Below are 19,952 nucleotides of genomic sequence, written 5' to 3'. Positions count from 1 at the left end.
GGTGTTCAGCAGAGAGAGGGAAAGGGGCACAGGAAGATGCAAGGAGGGAGTTTTGAAGCGTCGGGTCCAGGTTGCTGAGGGCATGGTCACCACTGCTGGAATGAAGAGATATCATAGAATCTCTACAGTGCAGAACGAGTCTACACTGACCACAATCCCACCCAGGCCCTGTTCCCGTAACCCCACATATTTACCCTGCTAATCCCCTGACATTAGTGTCAATTTAGCATGGCCAATCAACTTAACCCACACATCTTTGGACTGTGGGAGGAAACCGGAGCACCCGGAGGAAACCCACGCAGACACAGGGAGAATGTGCAAACTCCACACAGACAGTGACCCGAGGCCGGAATTGAACCCGGGTCCCTAGCGCTGTGAGGCAGCAGTGCTAACCACTGTGCCACCGTGCCGACACTAGCATATGAATGTGCAAGAGGCCAGAGTTGGAGGAATGCAGAAATCTCGGAGTGTTGTAGGATTGAAGAATGTCACAGAGGTGGAGGCGGGGTGGAGGGATTTGAGAACAAAGATGAGAGTTTTAAAATGGGGGCATTGCCTGGCCAGGAGCCAATGAATGTCAGCGAACGCAGGGGTGATAGATGAACGGATGCGACTTAGCATGCGTGCTGCAGACTTCTGGATGAGGTGAATTTTGCAGAGGGTGCCAAGTGGAGCAGGATCAGAAGAGCATTGGAATAGTCGATTAACCCCTTCAGGCAATATAGGAATGGGCAATAAATGTATTCTTGCCACCATTCACCACCCCACCCCCCCTACCCACATCCTCCAACATCCCAAGAATAAATTGTTACACAAAGGACAGTGAATTTATTAACTTAACTACAAACAAGAGATCACAGTTGTCCTGTATCCACCTCGGTACTTAATGAGTGGAAAAGGAATTGTAAAGTTCAAATGGCACGGTTAATTTATAACAGGGCCCAAAGCCTTCCCATCAAAGCCTAACCTCTGCTGTCAGGAGTTTTATTAGACCCTCAGGCTGTGGGAATCTCAGTCTGGTATCTGTCAATGGCACGGTTTTAAATTAAGCAAATGGAAACTCAATGCCAAGACTTCACTTTCTGCTTTTATCGCGTGGGGTGAGGGGTTTGTAACTCTGACGGATTCCCCCAGGTTACCATGGCAACGGTTAAAAGCAGGCTGCCAACTCTCAGTCAGCACCTTTGGGCGGTCACAAAGAAACAATGTCTTCTTAATGCCTCGGCCCATCAGCTGCCAATCCCCAGCACATTAACAGCATCAAATTCCCTTCTTCCTTTGTAGCATCAACCACATGAACGGTCGGGACACGCAACTCGCTTGGCCCAGAAAATAATATCTATCTCCAACAGGCTTCATTCTCGGGACTTTCATGTTGTGTCATATATTAGGAGCACGGCATTCAACACTGTACCTCCAGAAAGACACACCAGCCTCGGTGGGGATTCAGCGCAGAAAACAGAACGATACTGAGCTTAAATAGGTATCGATTTGATTTTGATTTGATTTATTATTGTCACGTGTATTGGGATACAGCGAAAAGTATTGTTTCTTGTGCGCTATACAGACAAAGCATACCGTTCATAGAGTACATGGGAAGAAGGAAAGGAGAGGGTGCAGCGTGTAGTGTTACAGTCATAGCTCGGGTGTAGAGAAAGATCAACTTAATATAAGATAGGTCCATTCAAAAGTCTGATGGCAGCAGGGAAGAAACTGCTCTTGAGTCATAAGAACATAAGAACTGGGAGCAGGAGTAGGCCATCTGGCCCCTCGAGCCTGCTCCGCCATTCAATAAGATCATGGCTGATCTTTTTGTGGACTCAAGTGGAGTCGGTTGGTGCATGACCTCAGACTTTTGTATCTTCGGAATAAGGTGGAAGAGAGAATGTCCGGGTGCGTGGGGTACTTGATTATGCTATAATAGGTTGCCCAGACTTGATCTGTAGTTCCGTCCGTATAGAAGATGATGTTGTGATTGAATTGGGGCGATGGCCTAGTGGTATTATCGCTAGATTATTAATACAGAAATTCAGTTAAATTGTTCTGGGGACCTGGGTTCGAATCCCACCCACGGCAGATGGGGGAATTTGAATTCGATAAAAAGAAATCTTGAATTAAGAATCTACTGATGACCATGAAACCATTGTCAATTGTTGGAAAGACCCATCTGGTTGACTAATGTCCTTCAGGGAAGGAAATCTGCCGTCCTTTACCCGGTCTGGCCTACATGTGACTCCAGAGCTACAGCAATGTGGTTGACTCTCAATTGCCTGGCACGGTGGCACAGTGGTTAGCACTGCTGTCTCACAGCGCCAGGGATCCTGGTGTTCGATTCCTGGCTTGGGTCACTGTCTGTGCGGAGTCGGCACGTTCTCCCCGTGTCAGTGTGGGTTTCCTCCGGGTGCTCTGGTTTCCTCCCACAGTCCAAAAAAAAAGATGTGCTGGTTAGGTGCATTGGCCGTGCTAAATTCTCCCTCTGTATACCCGAACAGGTGCCGAGTGTGACGACTAGGGGATTTTCACAGTCACTTCATTGCAGTGTTAATGTAAGCCTACTTGTGGCACTAATAAATAAACTTTAAAGTTTCCTGCATTTGCAACAGTAACTACACTTCAGAAGTAATGTATTGGTTGTAATGCAATGGGTGGGTGGGGGGGACACCTGAGGTTGTGAAAGGTGCAATACTAATGTAGGTTTTTTTTCACTTTTTTTTTCTTTCATTTTGAGACTTTTCTATAACACAACCTGTCTCCCTGACTTTTAACACACTGACAGTGATGTGTAAGAGTGGGTGGGGTTGGGGCTTGAAGACAGCAAGCCAGAAGTTGCAAATCTGACCTTGAGAAAGGCTGAACTCCTTAAAATCCTTCGCAGGCTGTAAAGCAGCGACACTTTCCATCAAATCAGGAATGTGGACTTTGACTTTCATCAATACTTCAGCCCTTAACATGAGGATGAGCTCCAATCAGAATACATTGATATATAGCTTTGCAACAACAGGGTGAAGTCCAGATTGGTTTTAAGTTGTTGAAGATGAGTCAAAATATGTTGTTTTCCGCTTTTGGGAAAAATAACATGGTTGCCATGGCAACTTCCCTCAGAAAACACAGCCAGGTTTGGGTAGGGTGGGATGTGGCCATTGTGATGACTATTCGATTTTTCTCACTGAGTTCCCTTAGCGTCTCCTGATAGGCGTTTGCTGAGACTTAGCGCTGGAGAAATAAATTGTGTCTGGTTTTCAGATCTAGTACGAGCTGTCAATGTGAGTGGCGGTGTGTGTGGAATTTTATTTTCTTGCCTTGTGGTTCGGTTGTCTATGACTGGTATACAGTGTGAAGAAGTGTTTCCTGATCCTAATCGGGCCTAACTTAAGTTTATGTCTCCCCTTGTTCCGGACTCTTCTCACCCGAGGAAACACTCTCCCTCTCTCCGCCCAGCATATCAACTCTTCTATTTTTTTCATTTATTCGTGGGACATGGGCATCACTGACTGGCCAGCATTTATTGCCCATCCCTGGCAGCCAATTTGCACAGTAAGAAGTCTCACAACACCAGGTTAAAGTCCAACAGGTTTATTTGGTAGCAAATACCATAAGCTTTCGGAGCACAGCTCCTTCGTCAGATGGAGTGGATATCTGTTCTCAAACAGTGCACAGACACAGAAATCAAGTTACAGAATACTGATTAGAATGCAAATCTCTACAGCCAGCCAGGTCTTAAAAGCCAATTTGCACACAGCAAGCCTCCAGCAACAGTGTTATAAGGACCAGATAATTTAGTGATGCTGGTTCAGGGGTAAATGTTAGCCAGGTCACCAGGGGTAATTCACCTACTCTCCTTTAAAACTGTGCCATGAGAGCTTTTACATCCACCAGGGGTGGCAGATGGGGCCTGTTTTAATGTCTCACTCCCTCGGAGCTGCGCTGGAACGTCAGCTGAGGTTATCTGCTTAGACCTCCGCGGTGGGGTTTTAGCCCACAACCTTCTGATTCCAAGTGAATGGTCACCGAGAAAACATGGGATAGAGAGAAATGAATGCTTCCCATCCGTTTTCACAACGGAGGAAGGGAATAAACACAAGAAAGTGGCACAGGAGAATCAAATAATTTAATACACATAAGAATGGCGATGGAGAAAATAATGGGACTTAAGACAGATGAACCTCCAGGATCTGATAGTGCCCGCATCAAGAATATTTTAAGGAATAGATGAGGGAACTGTAATTTTCCAAAGCTTTCTCGATTCAGGAATTCATGGTGTGCAGAAGGAGCCATTCGAGTCTGCACCGACCACAATCCCAAACAGAACCTATCCCCATAACCTCAGGCATTTACCCGAGCTAGTCCCGCTGACACCAATGGGCAATTTAACATGGCCAATTCACCTAACCCGCACAACTTTGGACTGTGGAAGGAAACCGGAGCTCCCAAAGGAAACCCACGCAGACACGGGGAGAATGTGCAAACTCCACACAGGCAGTGACCCAAGCCGGGAATCGAACCCGGCTCCCTGGTGTTGTGAGGCAGCAGTGCTAACCACTGCACCACCATGCCGCCCCAATTATGCAGCTGTAATAGGAAACTACAAATATGACTGAGCTACTTAACAAAGGGATAATGGAGAGCTATAATTTTAACATCAATTTTGTGAGGGTTACCAGTTTTGTGCCACTAGAGCCACAATAACTGTCCAAGTATGAATTCCGAGTCAGGGAGAGACAGCATGGATTTATAAAGGAGTGATCATGACTGAATAATTTAGTTTAGGTCAGTAATGGCCTAGTAGTATTATCGCTGGACTATTAATCCAGAAACTCAGCTACTCTTCTGGGACCCAGGTTCGAATCCCGCCACGGAAGCTGGTGGAATTTGAATTCAATAAATAATATCTGGAATTAAGAATCTACTGATGACCATGAAACCATTGTCGATCGTTGGAAAAACCCATCTGCTTCACTGAAGTCGTTTAGGGAAGGAAATCTGCCATTCTTACCTGGTCTGGCCTATACGTGATTCCAAAGCCACAGCAATGTGGTTGACTCTCAATTGCCCTCCAAGGGCAACAAGGGATGGGCAATAAATGCTGGCCAACCAGCGACGCCCATGTCCCACAAATGAATTTTTTAAAAACACTCATGTTAACAAGCAGAGAAATCTCCAAAAGACAATATCCGTAACTTCTTTTCAATCTAATTTCTTACCGTTAAAAAGCACAATTGGATGGTCCTTCTTGTCACACTGAAGCTCATTCTCTCGAAGGTGTTCTGAACTCTGGGAGGCCGTAAGCTTGAACCTGATGATAAGTAGGACACACGGGACAGACAGACAGCAGGCCACCAACCGTGATACACCCATGGTATCTGTTGAAGGTCTTGGCTACCAGGGTGGTGGGACTTGGGAGACGAGCCTGAAAGGAAACAAATTAATTTACTTGCAAGGTGGTTGGAGAGTTCCAAGAACACTGCATCCCTTCACCATCTTTACCCAGCACACAGTGAGAATGTGGAACCCGTGGCAACAGGGTTCTTCAACGAGAGGAAGCATCCTCTCCACATCCACCCTGTCATTACTCCTCAGGATCTTATACAATTCAGTCAGGTCACCTCGTACACTTCTAAACTCGAGTGGATAAAGGTTTAGCCTGTCATAAGACAACTCGCTCATTCCAGGTACTAGTCTGGTAAAACGTCTCTGAACTGCATTTACATCGTTCCAGAGATAAGGAGACCAACACTGTATATCCTATTCCAGATGTGGTCCCACCAATGCCCAGTAAACTGAAGTATAACTTCAATCAAAAACAGAAAATGCTGGAAAATCTCAGCAGGTCTGACAGCATCTGTGGACAGAGAACAGAGCCAACGTTTCGAGTCTGGATGATCCTTCGTCAGAGCTGTTGGAGAGAAGAGTAGTATTTCTTTCATGTCGGTATTCGAGGTCATAGAGGTTTACAGCATGGAAACAGGCCCTTCAGCCCAACTTGTCCATGCCACCCAGTTTTTACCACTAAGCTAGTCCCAATTGCCCGTGTTTGGCCCATATCCCTCTATACCTATCTTACCCATATAACTTCTAAATGCTTTTTAAAAGACAAAATTGTACCCACCTCTACTACTGCCTCTGGCAGCTTGTTCCAGACACTCACCACCCTCTGTGTGAAAAAATTGCCCCTTTGGACCCTTTTGTATCTCTCCCCTCTCACCTTAAACCTATGCCCTCTTGTTTTAGACTTCCCTACCATTGGGAAAAGATTTTGACTATCTACTGTATCTATGTCCCTCATTATTTTTTAGACCTCTATAAGATCATCCTTAAGCCTCCTACGCTCCAGTGAAAAAATGCCCCAGTCTGTCCATTTCTGGAAGAGAAGTGGCAGTGAGTTAAACACAAAGGTAAAAGCAAAATACTGCAGATGCTGGAACCTGAAACAAAAACTGAGAATGCTGGAAAATCTCAGCAGCTCTGACAGCATCTGTGGAGAGAGAACAGAGCCAACGTTTTGAGTCCGGATGACCCATTATTGGATATTTTTATACTTTCCCACATTATACTCTATTTGTCTGCTATTTGTCCACTCACTAAACCAATCTACATTCCTTTGTAGCCACCTCATGTCCTCTTGACTATTGGCCGGTGGCTCTGACATCCATCATTATGAAGTGCTTCGAAAGGTTAGTCATGGCACGAATCAATTCCAGCCTCCCGGATTGCCTGGATCCACTACAGTTCGCCTACCACCGCAACAGGTTCACAGCAGACGCCATCTCACTGGCCTTGCACTCAACCCTGGAACACCTAGGTAACAAAGACACTTATACCAGACTCCTATTTATTGACTACAGTTCAGCCTTCCACACCATTATTTCTATGAAACTCATCTCCAAGCTCTGTGGCCTGGGGCTCGGCTCATCCCTCTGCGACTGGATCCTGAACTTCCTAACCCACAGACCGCAATCAGTAAGGATAGGCAACAACACCTCCTCCACGATCATCCTCAACACTGGTGTCCCACAAGGCTGTGTCTTCGGCCCCCTGCTATACTCCTTATACACCTATGACTGTGTGGCCAATTTCCCCTCCAACTCGATTTTCAAGTTTGCTGATGACACCACCATAGTGGGTCGGATCTCAAACAATGATGAGACGGAGTACAGGAATGAGAGAGAGAATCTGGTGAACTGGTGCGATGACAATAATCTCTCCCTCAATGTCAACAAAATGAAGGAGATAGTCATCGACTTCAGGAAGCGTAGTGGAGCACATGCCCCTGTCTACATCAATGGGGATGAAGTAGAAATGGTCAAGAGCTTCAAGTTTTTAGGTGTCCAGATTATCAACAATCTGTCCTGTTTCCTCCATGCCGACACTATAGTTAAGAAAGCCCACCAACGCCTCTACTTTCTCAGGAGGCGAAGGAAATTTGGCATGTCCGCGACGATTCTCACCAGCTTTTACAGATGCACCATAGGAAGCATTCTTTCTGGTTGTATCACAGCTTGGTATGGCTCCTGCTCTGTCTAAGACCACAAGAAACTACCAAGGGTTGTGACCAAAGCCCAGTCCATCATTCAAACCGGCCTCCAATGTATTGACTCTGTCTACACTTCCCGCTGCCCCAGAAAAGCAGCCAGCATAATTAAGGACCACACGCACCCCGGACATTCTCTCTTCCACCTTCTTCCCTCAGAAAAAAGATACAGAAGTCTGAGGTCACATACCAACTGACTCAAGAACAGCTTCTTTCCTGCTGCCATCAGACTTTTCAATGGACCTACCTCACACTAAGTTGATCTTTCTCTACACCCTAGCTATGACTGTAACACTACATTCTGCACTCTCTCGTTTCCTTCGCTGTGAACGGTATGCTTTGTCTGTATAGCGCGCAAGAAACAATACTTTTCACTGTATACCAATATATGTGACAATAATAAATATCAAATCAAATCTTCACATCCTATTTTCCTACCCATCTTTGTGACATCAGCAAATTTAACAACCATACAAAGAACAAAGAACAAAGAACAGTACAGCACAGGAAACAGGCCCTTCGGCCCTCCAAGCCTGTGCCGCTCCTTGGTCCAACTAGACCAATCGTTTGTATCCCTCCATTCCCAGGCTGCTCATGTGACTATCCAGGTAAGTCTTAAACAATGTCAGCGTGCTTGTCTCCACCACCCTACTTGGCAGCGCATTCCAGGCCCCCACCACCCTCTGTGTAAAAAACGTCCCTCTGATGTCTGAGTTATACTTCGCCCCTCTCAGCTTGAGCCCGTGACCCCTCGTGATCGTCAATCCCTTTATCCAAATCATTTATATAAATATAGAACGTTGATGCACCAGCACTGATCCCTGTGGAACACCACTCGTCACATCCTGCCAGCCAAAAAAAGGCCCATTTATGCCTGCTCTCTATTTCCTGTTAGCCAGCCAATCTTCTATGCTTGCCAATATGTCACCCCCTACATCATGAGCTTTTATTTCCCGTAATAACCTTCGATGTGGCACCTTATCAAATGCCTTCTGGAAATCCACATACAGTGCATCCGCCCATTCCTCTTCATCAACATGTCACTTCCTGAAAGAGCCCCAATAAATTATTTAAATCTGATTTCCCTTTCACAAAACCATGTTGACTCTGCCTGATTACCCTAAATTTGCCAATGGACCAAATGGTCTGTTTCAGTGCTGGATATTCTATGTCATTCTACGGGAGGCTCAATGGAAATTCAAGGAACAGTGCCTGATCGAGATACTTTACAGCCTTGCAACCTCAACAATGACTTCAACAATTTCAGACCATAATCACTACTCCTATTTCTGTGGACTCTATAGTGCTGATGATGGTTTCGGATATTGTCATTTACACCTCCTCTAGACCTATCTTGTTGTCCCATTTCCCTAACTCACCCCCATGCTTATCTTGCACCATGATCACTTTAATCATTTTACACACACACACACACACACTCTCTCTCACACACACTCTCTCTCACACACTCTCTCTCTCTCTCACGCACACACGCGTGCACGCATGCACACACACACCCACATACATACTCACACGCACATACACACACACATGCATGCATGCACACACACACACTCACTCATTTACTCACACATTCTGATATCCGTGTTAAACCTCCCCCCCCCCTCACCTTGAACCTATGATCCCTCATGAACGTCACCACCGACCTGGGAAAAAGATTCCCACCGTTCACGCTATCTATGCCTTTCACAATTTTATACACCTCTATTAAGTCTCCCCTCATCCTCCGTCTTTCCAGGGAGAACAACCCCAGTTTACCCAATCTCTCCTCATAACTAAGCCCCTCCATACCAGGCAACATCCTGGTAAACCTCCTCTGTACTCTCTCCAAAGCCTCCACGTCCTTCTGATAGTGTGGCGACCAGAACTGGACGCAGTATTCCAAATGTGGCCGAACCAACGTTCTATACATCTGCAACATCAGACCCCAACTTTTATACTCTATGCCCCGTCCTATAAAGGCAAGCATGCCATATGCCTTCTTCACCACCTTCTCCACCTGTGACGTCACCTTCAAGGATCTGTGGACTTGCACACCCAGGTCCCTCTGTGTATCAACACCCTTTATGGTTCTGCCATTTATCGTATAGCTCCTCCCTACATTATTTCTACCAAAATGCATCACTTCGCATTCATCAGGATTGAACTTCATCTGCCATTTCTTTGCCCAAATTTCCAGCCTATCTATATGCTTCTGTAGCTTCTGACAATGCTCCTCAAGTCCTGCCAATTTTGTGTCGTCCGCAAACTTACTGATCACCCCAGTTACACCTTCTTCCAGATCGTTTATATAAATCACAAACAGCAGAGGTCCCAATACAGAGCCCTGCGGAACACCACTAGTCACAGGCCTCCAGCCGGAAAAAGACCCTTCCACTACCACCCCCTGTCTTCTGTGACCAGAGCTGTCTTACTGTGCTTACCCCAGTCCAACGCCGGCATCTCCACTTCTGTGACCAAGCCAGTTCTCCACCCATCTAGCCACCTCCCCCTTTATCCCATGGACAGACAGACAGTGACCTGAGGCTGGAATCGAACCCGGGTCCCTGGTGCTGTGAGGCAGCAGTGCTAACCACTGTGCCGCCCATCCTTAAGCAACAACTGCTTAAGGAAGGGGTTAAACTGCCCTTCAAACCTTTCCCAAATATAAGGCGTCAATGCGTCTGTTGGACCATTCCCCAGTTCCGGAGCGATTGGTGGGGTGGGGGAGTGGGGGGGCGGGGGGGGGGGGGGGGGTGAGCAGAGGCAGTGGAGGTTGAAATGGGAAGAGGAACTTTGTATAAGACAGGACGAGGACTGATCAGACAGTCAGATAGACAGTCAGACAGACAGGACTTTGACAGCTCGTTATAGAAAAGCCTTGGCTTTTCTAAAAGGAAAATCAATGCAAAAACGGTACAGCCTCAAAGAGTTGCACATCTGCATTGCAAACACAGGCGGCTTTCTCTTCACAGTAACACGGTCTAATGTCAGACAATCCACACACATTACGCACGGTGAATTAATGCTGCATGTTTAGCCAATGCGCTGTGTATTAATAGGTCCCCAGTGTGCATTCCAGCAGAGTCAAAGAGTGCTCCAGTAAAGTTAATCAAAGACTTTCTAACAATTCAGTGACACTGCTGCAGGTTCGGGTTAGGACTTAAACCAAATTTAAAATTCCTGCAGCATTTCTTCTTGTTTCAAAGAAAATCACACAAACTTAAGAAATAAGACACCTCCTTTGTCGACAGAGTCTATCGCAACAACTCAGGCTTATACAGCACCTGTAACTTGTAAAACTTGTAAAACCGTGCCGCCATGTAAAAATGGCGGCACGGTAGCACAGTGGTTAGCACTGCTGCTTCACAGCTCCAGGGTCCCGGGTTCGATTCCCGGCTCGGGTCACTGTCTGTGTGGAGTTTGCACATTCTCCTCGTGTCTGCGTGGGTTTCCTCCGGGTGCTCCGGTTTCCTCCCACAGTCCAAAGATGTGCGGGTTAGGTTGATTGGCCAGGTTAAAAATTGCCCCTTAGAGTCCTGAGATGCGTAGGTTAGTGGGATTAGCGGGTAAATATGTGGGGATAGGGCCTGTGTGGGATTGTGGTCAGTGCAGACTCGATGGGCCGAATGGCCTCCTTCTGCACTGTAGGGTTTCTATGATTCTTCTATGAAAACACCTTAAGGTGCTTCACTGTGGGGTACGCACTCTGTTAATAATTGACAACAAACCAAAGAAGAAGACATTAGGACAGGTGACCAAGAGCTTGGTCAAACATGGAGCTCCTAAGGAATGGTAAGAAGTCTCACAACACCAGGTTAAAGTCCAACAGGTTTATTTGGAATCACGAGCTTTCGGAGCTTCCTCACCTGATCAAGGAGCAGCGCTCCAAAAGCTCATGATTCTAAGTAAACCTGTTGGACTTTAACCTGGTGTTGTGAGACTTCTTACTGTGCCCACCCCAGGCCAACGCCGGCATCTCCACATCATCCCTAAGGAATGGGAGAGAAGGAGATGGAGAGGCAAAAGGGATCTCGGAATTCAATTTTTGAGCTTAGGGTCTATAAGACCATAAGGTATAGGAGCAGAATTAGGCCACTTGGCCCATCAAGTCTGCTCCGTCATGCAATCATGACTGATTTGATTCTCATCCTCATTCTTCTGCCTTCTCCCCATAAGCCTTGATCCCCTTATTGGTCAAGAACCTATCTATCTCTGTCTTAAAGACACTCAATGACCTAGCCTCCACAGCCCTCTGTGGCAATGAGTTCCACAGATTCACCACCCTCTGGCTGAAAAGGTTCCTCCTCATCTCAGTTTTAAAGGAGCGTCTCTTCACACTGAGGTTGCGTCCTCAAGTTCTAGTCTCTCCCACTAGTGGAAACATCTTCTCCACCTCCACTCTATTGAGGCCTCTCGATGGCTAGGCAGCTGAAAGCAAGGCTGCCAATGTTGGACCATCGGAAGTGGAGGAGGAACACGAGGCTAGAGTAAGAAGGAGCTCAGAGTTCTCATGGAATTGTAGGTATGATGATACTGTGCCTTTAAGAAATGTATTTATATCATGCTTCTCGTGATGGGTAAGTTTAAAATTCAGCTCCAGTTTACCTGGTGCCAATCTGTCTGCAATCCAGGCAGCTCACATGCTGAGAATGCAGGAGAATTATTCTCTAAGCTAACAGGGTGTTTGTTTTAATCTAAGCTAATGCATTTTTTGTTACTTTTGGTTTTTCTCCTGGGGTTTCAGAGTAGGGTTTGATTAGGTTCATTGACAAGAAACAGAGTCCTGTGAAGGGGAGGTGCTAAACTTACAGAGAAAAGCTGCTTGATCCTGAAAGAAGCAAGAGGTCTCTTTCTCTCTCTTTCCCTAGAGGCTGCTGTTGGAGGGTCAGAAGACAGGAGTCTCTGTGTATCTCTCTCCAGAAGTGTTTAAAGGCTCTAGGACTGCTAACACATTCCAGCACGTAATCCTGTGTTGTATGCTAACTGATTTCGAAGAAGGTTTTAAGTCTATAAGAGGAATATTGTTTAAGTTGGAATTAATCGAGATAGATCAGCAGTTAAGAATTATAACTTGTCATGTTTAAATATTTCAATTGGTAAAGCTAAAGTTAAGCTGATTAATTTTGTTATAGTTAAACTGTGTTATTAAATGAAGTTTGTTTTGATAAAAGCACACCTGGAGTGAAACACCTTATTCTCACACTAATGCCAAAGTCAAAAATATTTGGGGTCTAGTCTAACTTCCGAATATACCTTGGAATGTCTGATCTGGTCCCTAACATAGGAAATGAGAAAGAGAGGGGTGGTTGGATTATTCTTCGGGAAGCTGACGTCAGGAGAACTCTGGTTCATCCAAGGCTCGGTGGCACAGTGGTTAGCACGGCTGCCTCACAGCACCAGGGTCCCGGGTTCAATTCCAGCCTCGGGTCACTGCCTGTGTGGAGTTTGCACATGCTCCCTGTGTCTGCATTGGTTTTCTCCGGGTGCTCCAGTTTCCTCCCACAGTCTAAAGATGTGCGGGTTAGATGGATTTGCCATGCCAACTTGACCCTTAGTGTCAGGGGGATAAGCAGGGTAAATGTGTGGGGTCACTGGGTGGGATGTTTCCACTAGTAGGAAAAACTAGAATCAGAGGGCACAACCTCAGGCTAAAGGGACAATCCTTTAAAACAGAGATGAGGAGGAATTTCTTCAGCCAGAGAGTGGTGAATCTGTGGAACTCTTTGCCGCAGGAGGCTGTGGAGGCCAAGTCATTGAGTGTCTTTAAGACAGAGATAGATAGGTTCTTGATTAATAAGGGAATCAAGAGTTGTGGGGAAAAGGCAGGAGAATGGGGATGAGAAAAATATCAGCCATGATTGAATGGCGGAGCAGGCTCGATGGGCCGAGTGGCCTAATTCTGCTCCTATGTCTTATAGTCTTATGGTCTATGGGATTGTGGTTGGTGCAGACCCAATGGGCCGAATGGCCTCCTTCTGTACTGTAGGGATTCTATGATTTGTCTCCAATCCCTTCCACATCACTTTTTCGAAAGCCCAGTCCAGGGAATGCTAATCCAAAGGAGGGATTTGAATCCAAGGATGAGAATTGTCTTAGTGAGCCCAGCAGGAAGCCCGGGTCAGTGGGCACAGGGTGATGGGTGAATGGTACTTGGTGCAAGCTGGGACGTGGGCAGAACATTTTGGATAAACTCCTTGTTTCTGGGATTTTTAAAAAAAGATCTGAAGCCTATCGGGGGAACAATGGATTCTGAAGTATACGGAAGGACTGCAAACTGCTTATTCTTCCACACCCCCAAACAAGCATATTGCAGGTGATCTTCCCACCAGGAAGGAACATTGGAACATAGGAATTAGAAGCAGAAGTCAGCAAATTCAGCCCTTCGAGCCTGCTCCGCCATTCAATCAGACCATGGCTAATCTCTCCCTGGTCTCAAATCCACCTCACCATCTGTTCCCCATGTCCCCTTATCCTGTTTCTTATTAGACTGCGTGACTGCGGCACGGTAGCACAGTGGTTAGCACTGCTGCTTCACAGCTCCAGGGTCCCGGGTTCGATTCCCGGCTCGGGTCACTGTCTGTGTGGAGTTTGCACATTCTCCTCGTGTCTGCGTGGGTTTCCTCCGGGTGCTCCGGTTTCCTCCCACAGTCCAAAGATGTGCGGGTTAGGTTGATTGGCCAGGTTAAAAAAATTGCCCCTTAGAGTCCTGGGATGTGTAGGTTAGAGGGATTAGCGGGTAAAATATGTGGGGGTAGGGCCTGGGTGGGATTGTGGTCGGTGCAGACTCGATGGGCCGAATGGCCTCCTTCTGCACTGTAGGGTTTCTATGATTTCTATGAAATATATCCATCTCCTTCTTGAAGCCATTCAACGATTCAGACTCCACCGCTCTACGGGGCAGCGAGTTCCACAAATTCACCACCCTCTGCGAGAAGTAGTTCCTCCTCATCTCAGTTTTAAATCTACCGCCTCTCAACCTATACCCTGTGACCTCTTGTTCTGGATTGCCCCATAAGGGAAAACACTTGGTCTACATTTACTCTATCAATCTCTTTTAAAATGTTATATACCTCAATCAGATCCCCTCACATCCCTCCTCAAATAAGGAGACCAAAACTGGACACAATATTCCAGATGTGGTCTCACCAACACCCTATACAATTGTAACAACACTTCTCTACTCTTCTACTCCAGTCCCTTTGCAATAAATGCCAACATCCCATTTGCCTTTTTGATTACATGCTGCACCTGCATACCGACTTTCTGTGATTCATGAACACAGACAGATCCCTCTGCCTGGACATACCTTGAATCTGCTTTCCATTCAGGTAATAATTTCCCTTTCTATTTTTCCTGCCAAAATGGATAACCTCACACTTATCAACATTAAACTCCATCAGTCAAATTTTGGCCCATTCTCCTAGTCTATCTATATCCATCTGTAAAATCTTTATATCCTCTTCACTGCCCGCTTTCCCACCTATTTTAGTATCATTGCAAATTTTGTTATGTTACACTCTGACACTGCTTGCAGATCATTTATATAGATTGTAAACAGTTGAGGTCCGAGGATTGACCCCTGCGGCACCCGGCTAGTTTCATTTCGTCAGTCAGAGAAGGACCCATTTATCCCAACCCTCTGCTTTCTGTCAGTCAGCCAATCCTCAATCCAATCTAGTACTCTATCTACCCCACAATCCCCTGTGACCTCACTTTCTAGATCAGTCTTTTATGTGGCACCTTGTCAAACTCCTTCTTGAAGTCTAGATGTACCACATCCACAGGTTCCCCATTATCCAACTTGCTGGTTATGTCCTCAAAGAACTCAAGTAAGTTTTTCAAGCATAATTTTCCCTTCATAAAACCATGCTGACAATGGTGGATTGAACTTTGTCTGTCCAAATGTTCAGTCATCTCCTCCTTAATAATTGATTCCAGCAACTTCCCCACTACAGAGGTCAAGCTAACCGGCCTATAGTTTCTGACTTTTTGCCTCTCTCCCTTTTTGAATAAGGGCGTTACATTAGTGTGTTTCCAATCGACTGAGACCTTACCAGAATCCAAGGAATTTTGAAATATCACACCAATGAGTCCACTATCTTTGCTGCCACTTTAATACCCTAGGGTGCAGGCCATCAGGTCCCGGAGACTTATCTGCCTTCAATCCCATTAGTTTATTCAATACCCTCTCCCTAGTGATGGTTATTGCACCAGGTTGCTCTGAAAGTCTTCATTATTCTCTACCATGAAGACAGAGGCAAAATACTGGCTTATTGCCTCCGCCATCTCTGTTCCCCATTAATACCTCATCAGTATCGTCCTCTAAAGGGGCCAACATTTACATTCGATATTCCCTTCCTCTTTATATACTTACAGAAGGTTTTGTTGGGTGGCACAGTGGTTAGCACTGCTGCCTCACAGCACCAGGGACCTGGGTTCGATTCCCAGCTTGGGTCACTGTCTGTGCGGAGTCTGCACATTCTCCCCGTGTCTGCATGGGTTTCCTCCGGGTGCTCCGGTTTCCTCCCACAGTCCAACAGACATGCTGGTTAGGTGCATTGGCCAAGCTAAATTCTCCCTCAGTGTACCCGAACAGGTGGAGTGTGGCGACTAGAGGATTTTCACAGTAACTTCATTGCAGTGTTAATGTAAGCCTACTTGTGACACTAAATACATTTTATTTTACTTTACTCTTTGGTATCAGTGTTTATGCTTTCTGCTAGTTTCCTTTCATTGTTCATCCTTTGATTCTATTTTTAGTAGCCTTTTGCTCAACCTTAAAGTTCTCCCAATCCTCCAGTTTGCCACTAGCTCTTGCTAGAAGTCTCTCCCAATCTTAACTACTCGGCAAGACATACAAAAGATTAGGGGGTCTTGAGTTTCTTTCCATTGAAGAATCGCTAGCTTTAACCTGCCAAACCCTCGGTAAGAGAGTGGAATAGTCCAAGTACACAGATGGTAAAGGCGACTGGCACTGAGCCCTTTTAGCTGTGAAACTACAAAAGATCGTGAATGTAGCCCAATCCATCACACAAACCAGCCTCCCATCCATTGACTCTGTCTACACTTCCCACTGCCTCGGCAAAGCAGCCAGCATAATTAAGGACCCCACACAACCCGGACATTCTCTCTTCCACCTTCTTCCTTCGGGAAAAAGATACAAAAGTCTGAGGTCACGTACTAACCAACTCAAGAACAGCTTCTTCCCTGCTGTTGTCAGACTTTTGAATGGACCTACCTTGCATTAAGTTGATCTTTCTCTACACCCTAGCTATGACTGTAACACTACATTCTGCACTCTCTCCTTTCCTTCTCTATGAAGGGTATGTTTTGACTGTATAGCGTGGAAGAAACAATACTTTTCACTGTATGTTAATACATGTGACAATAATAAATCAAATCAAATCAACTTGCATGGGCACTAACTCAATGCAAAAGCAACTTAAAGTCCTATCTTTCCACCCCTGAGTCAGATCTGACTCAACTGGAAAAAGAATGTGCAGAAGACGACAAACTCCAGTGTCTAAGCTGCAGACAAGTTGTGCTACACCACCACGTGAGGGCTGTGTTGTGTTGGTGTCACTGAAGACCAACCAGACTTTGCTAATGGATGGTGGATCCACAACAACACACACACACACAAAGAGACACAACATCAAGTTAACATCCCAGCAATGGCTTGACTCACGATTTGGCACAGGAATTTGGGATATTTACAACCGATTAAAATGGAAAGTGTGGGGGGGAGGGAAAAAAAGGGAGCCATTTGTAAAACAAAAAGTTATGTGGTACAAATAGGGATACAGGTTTCCAATTAAAAATCCAAGGACATTTCAGTTCCAATCTAACCATGGACAAAGAAAAGGGTCATTGCTCAGCACAAAAAGCTCTGATTGGTTAATCCAGGGACAGTTGTCATGGAACTGTAACCCCCTAGTGTAAATTTACCCAGATTCGGACGTTTTCATTTCCTTTCAATCGTCTCTTCATGGCTTCCAAGGCAAATGTTTATCTCCCAACCGACATCACAAAAAACAGCCCATCTGCTCATTGTTTGTGGGGTCTTGCTGTGCGCAAACTGGCCCCTGTGCTTCTCCACATTGCAACAATGATGACACTCTGAAGTAACTCAATGGCCGCAAAGTGCTCTGGGGCATCTGAAGGTCATGAGGGCGCTATATAAATGCAACTTCTTTCAGGTAGACACCCTGCATTTGCTCCCTTCATCCCCTCACCCTGGCCTCTTCATCAAGACGGGGCGGCACGGTGGCACAGTGGTTAGCACTGCTGTCTCACAGCGCCAGGGACCTGGGTTTGATTCCCGGCTTGGGTCACTGTCTGTGTGGAGTCTGCACATTCTCCCCGTGTCTGCGTGGGTTTCCTCCGGGTGCTCCGGTTTCCTCCCACATTCCCAAAGATGTGCGGGTAAGGTGGATTGGCCATGTTAAATTGCCCCTTAGTGTCAGGGGGACTAGCTAGGGTAAAGGCATGGTGTTATAGGGATAGAGACTGGGTGGGTCAGTGCAGTTTCGATGGGCCAAATGGCCTCCTTCTGCACTGTAAGATTCTATGATTCTAAGACCCCCACCCCTTCTCATGCCTCTCTCCGACTCATCATGAGAGGCAGCCCTCACTGCCTCCCCCCCCTCCCCCACCACCCCCATCCTTCACTCCCCACGACTGGTCCTCGGTCTTAGAATCTGGATACTACTTGTAGTTCCAGTTCTGACCACTGCTGCCAGTGGGACTGCTGGGGCTACAGAGCTGCCCACTGCCAGTTCCTTCAATGTGAAGTATCTGTGGGACCTCTGCGATTGGCGGGAATGTGTGAAGCACTGACTCTCTGGATGCTTGGGTGTTTCCCTAAAATCCTTCCCTTTGTAGACTTTTCTTTACGGAGACAAACACGTATCTCCAAACGGGACAACTACAGCTTTGATCTGTTCCTACTTCTAGGAGCAGAAGTGAACCCGACCAGCCAAATACAGTGAAGTAGTCAATTGCTATACAATTAAGACTGATGTCTTGGCCAATATTATTCCTTAAATTTTAAAACAAAAACAAGACGTTAGGTGGTTTAGCTCCTTACTGCTGGTGGAAGTCCACAGTGCATCAATTGGTTTCTACGGAGACTACATTTCAAAAGTGCTCAATTGTCCATAAAGGTGGGGTATCCTGCTATCACAATACAGATATGACGGGCCGAATGGCCCGCTTCTGCACTGTAACATTTCAGTGCCTCTGTGGGGCCTGGGGCAGGCAGACAGACAACGGTTTCAATTTAATAAGCCTCCAGCTTTATAAACATTTGACACGACGCCAATATCCATTAAGATGTCACAACAAATCTTCATTCAGTGCACACAGCTCCTTCTATCAGAAATGAGGTTCCATCCCCTCCTTCAGAGGCTTCTCCCAAGCAATGTTGTGCAACCAAAGTAGACAGCGGAACGCCCACGATTTGGAACTGGTTAAAATCCAATCGCTACAGATGTACAACTATCACGCCTCGAGTGTGCAGCGAGTCTGGACATCCGATGTAAACCGGAGAGACTGGAGATACTGGAGAGAGAGCCAAATTTCAATTCCCCACATTGCTTGACAGGAACTCTGCCTTAACCACACACGCGCGCACATACACACTCACACACACACACATACACACTCACACACACACACACGCACATACACACTCACACACACACACACGCACATACACACACACACACACACGCACATACACACTCACACACACACACACGCACATACACACACACACACACGCACATACACACTCACACACACGCACATACACACTCACACACACACACTCACGCACATACACACTCACACACACACACACACACACACGCACATACACACTCACACACACACACACGCGCACATACACACTCACACACACACACACACACGCACATACACACTCACACACACGCACATACACACACACACGCACACACACACATACACACACACATATGCGCACACACACACACACACACACAATGATGAGACAGAGTATAGGAATGAGATAGAGAATCTGGTGAACTGGTGCGGCAACAATAATCTCTCCCTCAATTCAACAAAATGAAGGAGATTGTCATCGACTTCAGGAAGCGTAAAGGAGAACATGCCCCTGTCGACATCAATGGGGATGAAGTAGAAAGGGTCGAGAGCTTCAAGTTTTTAGGTGTCCAGATCACCACCAACCTGTCCTGGTCCCCCCATGCCAACACTATAGTTAAGAAAGCCCACCCACGCTTCTACTTTCTCAGACAACTAAGGAAATTTGGCATGTCAGCTACGACTCTCACCAACTTTTACAGATGCACCATAGAAAGCATTCTTTCTGGTTGTATCACAGCTTGGTCTGGGGCTCCTGCTCTGCAGAATGTAGTGT

General features: G+C 46.3%; 1 protein-coding gene across 1 annotated transcript in view; it reads right to left on the bottom strand.

Annotated features, from left to right (window-relative positions):
• The window catches only part of sema5ba (sema domain, seven thrombospondin repeats (type 1 and type 1-like), transmembrane domain (TM) and short cytoplasmic domain, (semaphorin) 5Ba), a 323,927-nt gene that overhangs the window by 172,005 nt on the left and 131,970 nt on the right, over positions 1-19,952 (bottom strand). Inside the window, exon 3 of the mRNA XM_078227863.1 lies at positions 5,202-5,407. Within this exon, the coding sequence (XP_078083989.1) occupies positions 5,202-5,355 (154 nt within the window). The 5' untranslated portion in view covers positions 5,356-5,407. The remainder of the gene's footprint in view (positions 1-5,201; positions 5,408-19,952) is intronic.

The sequence above is a fragment of the Mustelus asterias genome, chromosome 14 (genome assembly GCF_964213995.1).
Source record: "Mustelus asterias chromosome 14, sMusAst1.hap1.1, whole genome shotgun sequence".
Taxonomy (NCBI): domain Eukaryota; kingdom Metazoa; phylum Chordata; class Chondrichthyes; order Carcharhiniformes; family Triakidae; genus Mustelus; species Mustelus asterias.
The sequence above is the reverse complement of the archived record's forward strand: the minus strand, read 5'-3'. Positions and strand labels throughout refer to the sequence as shown.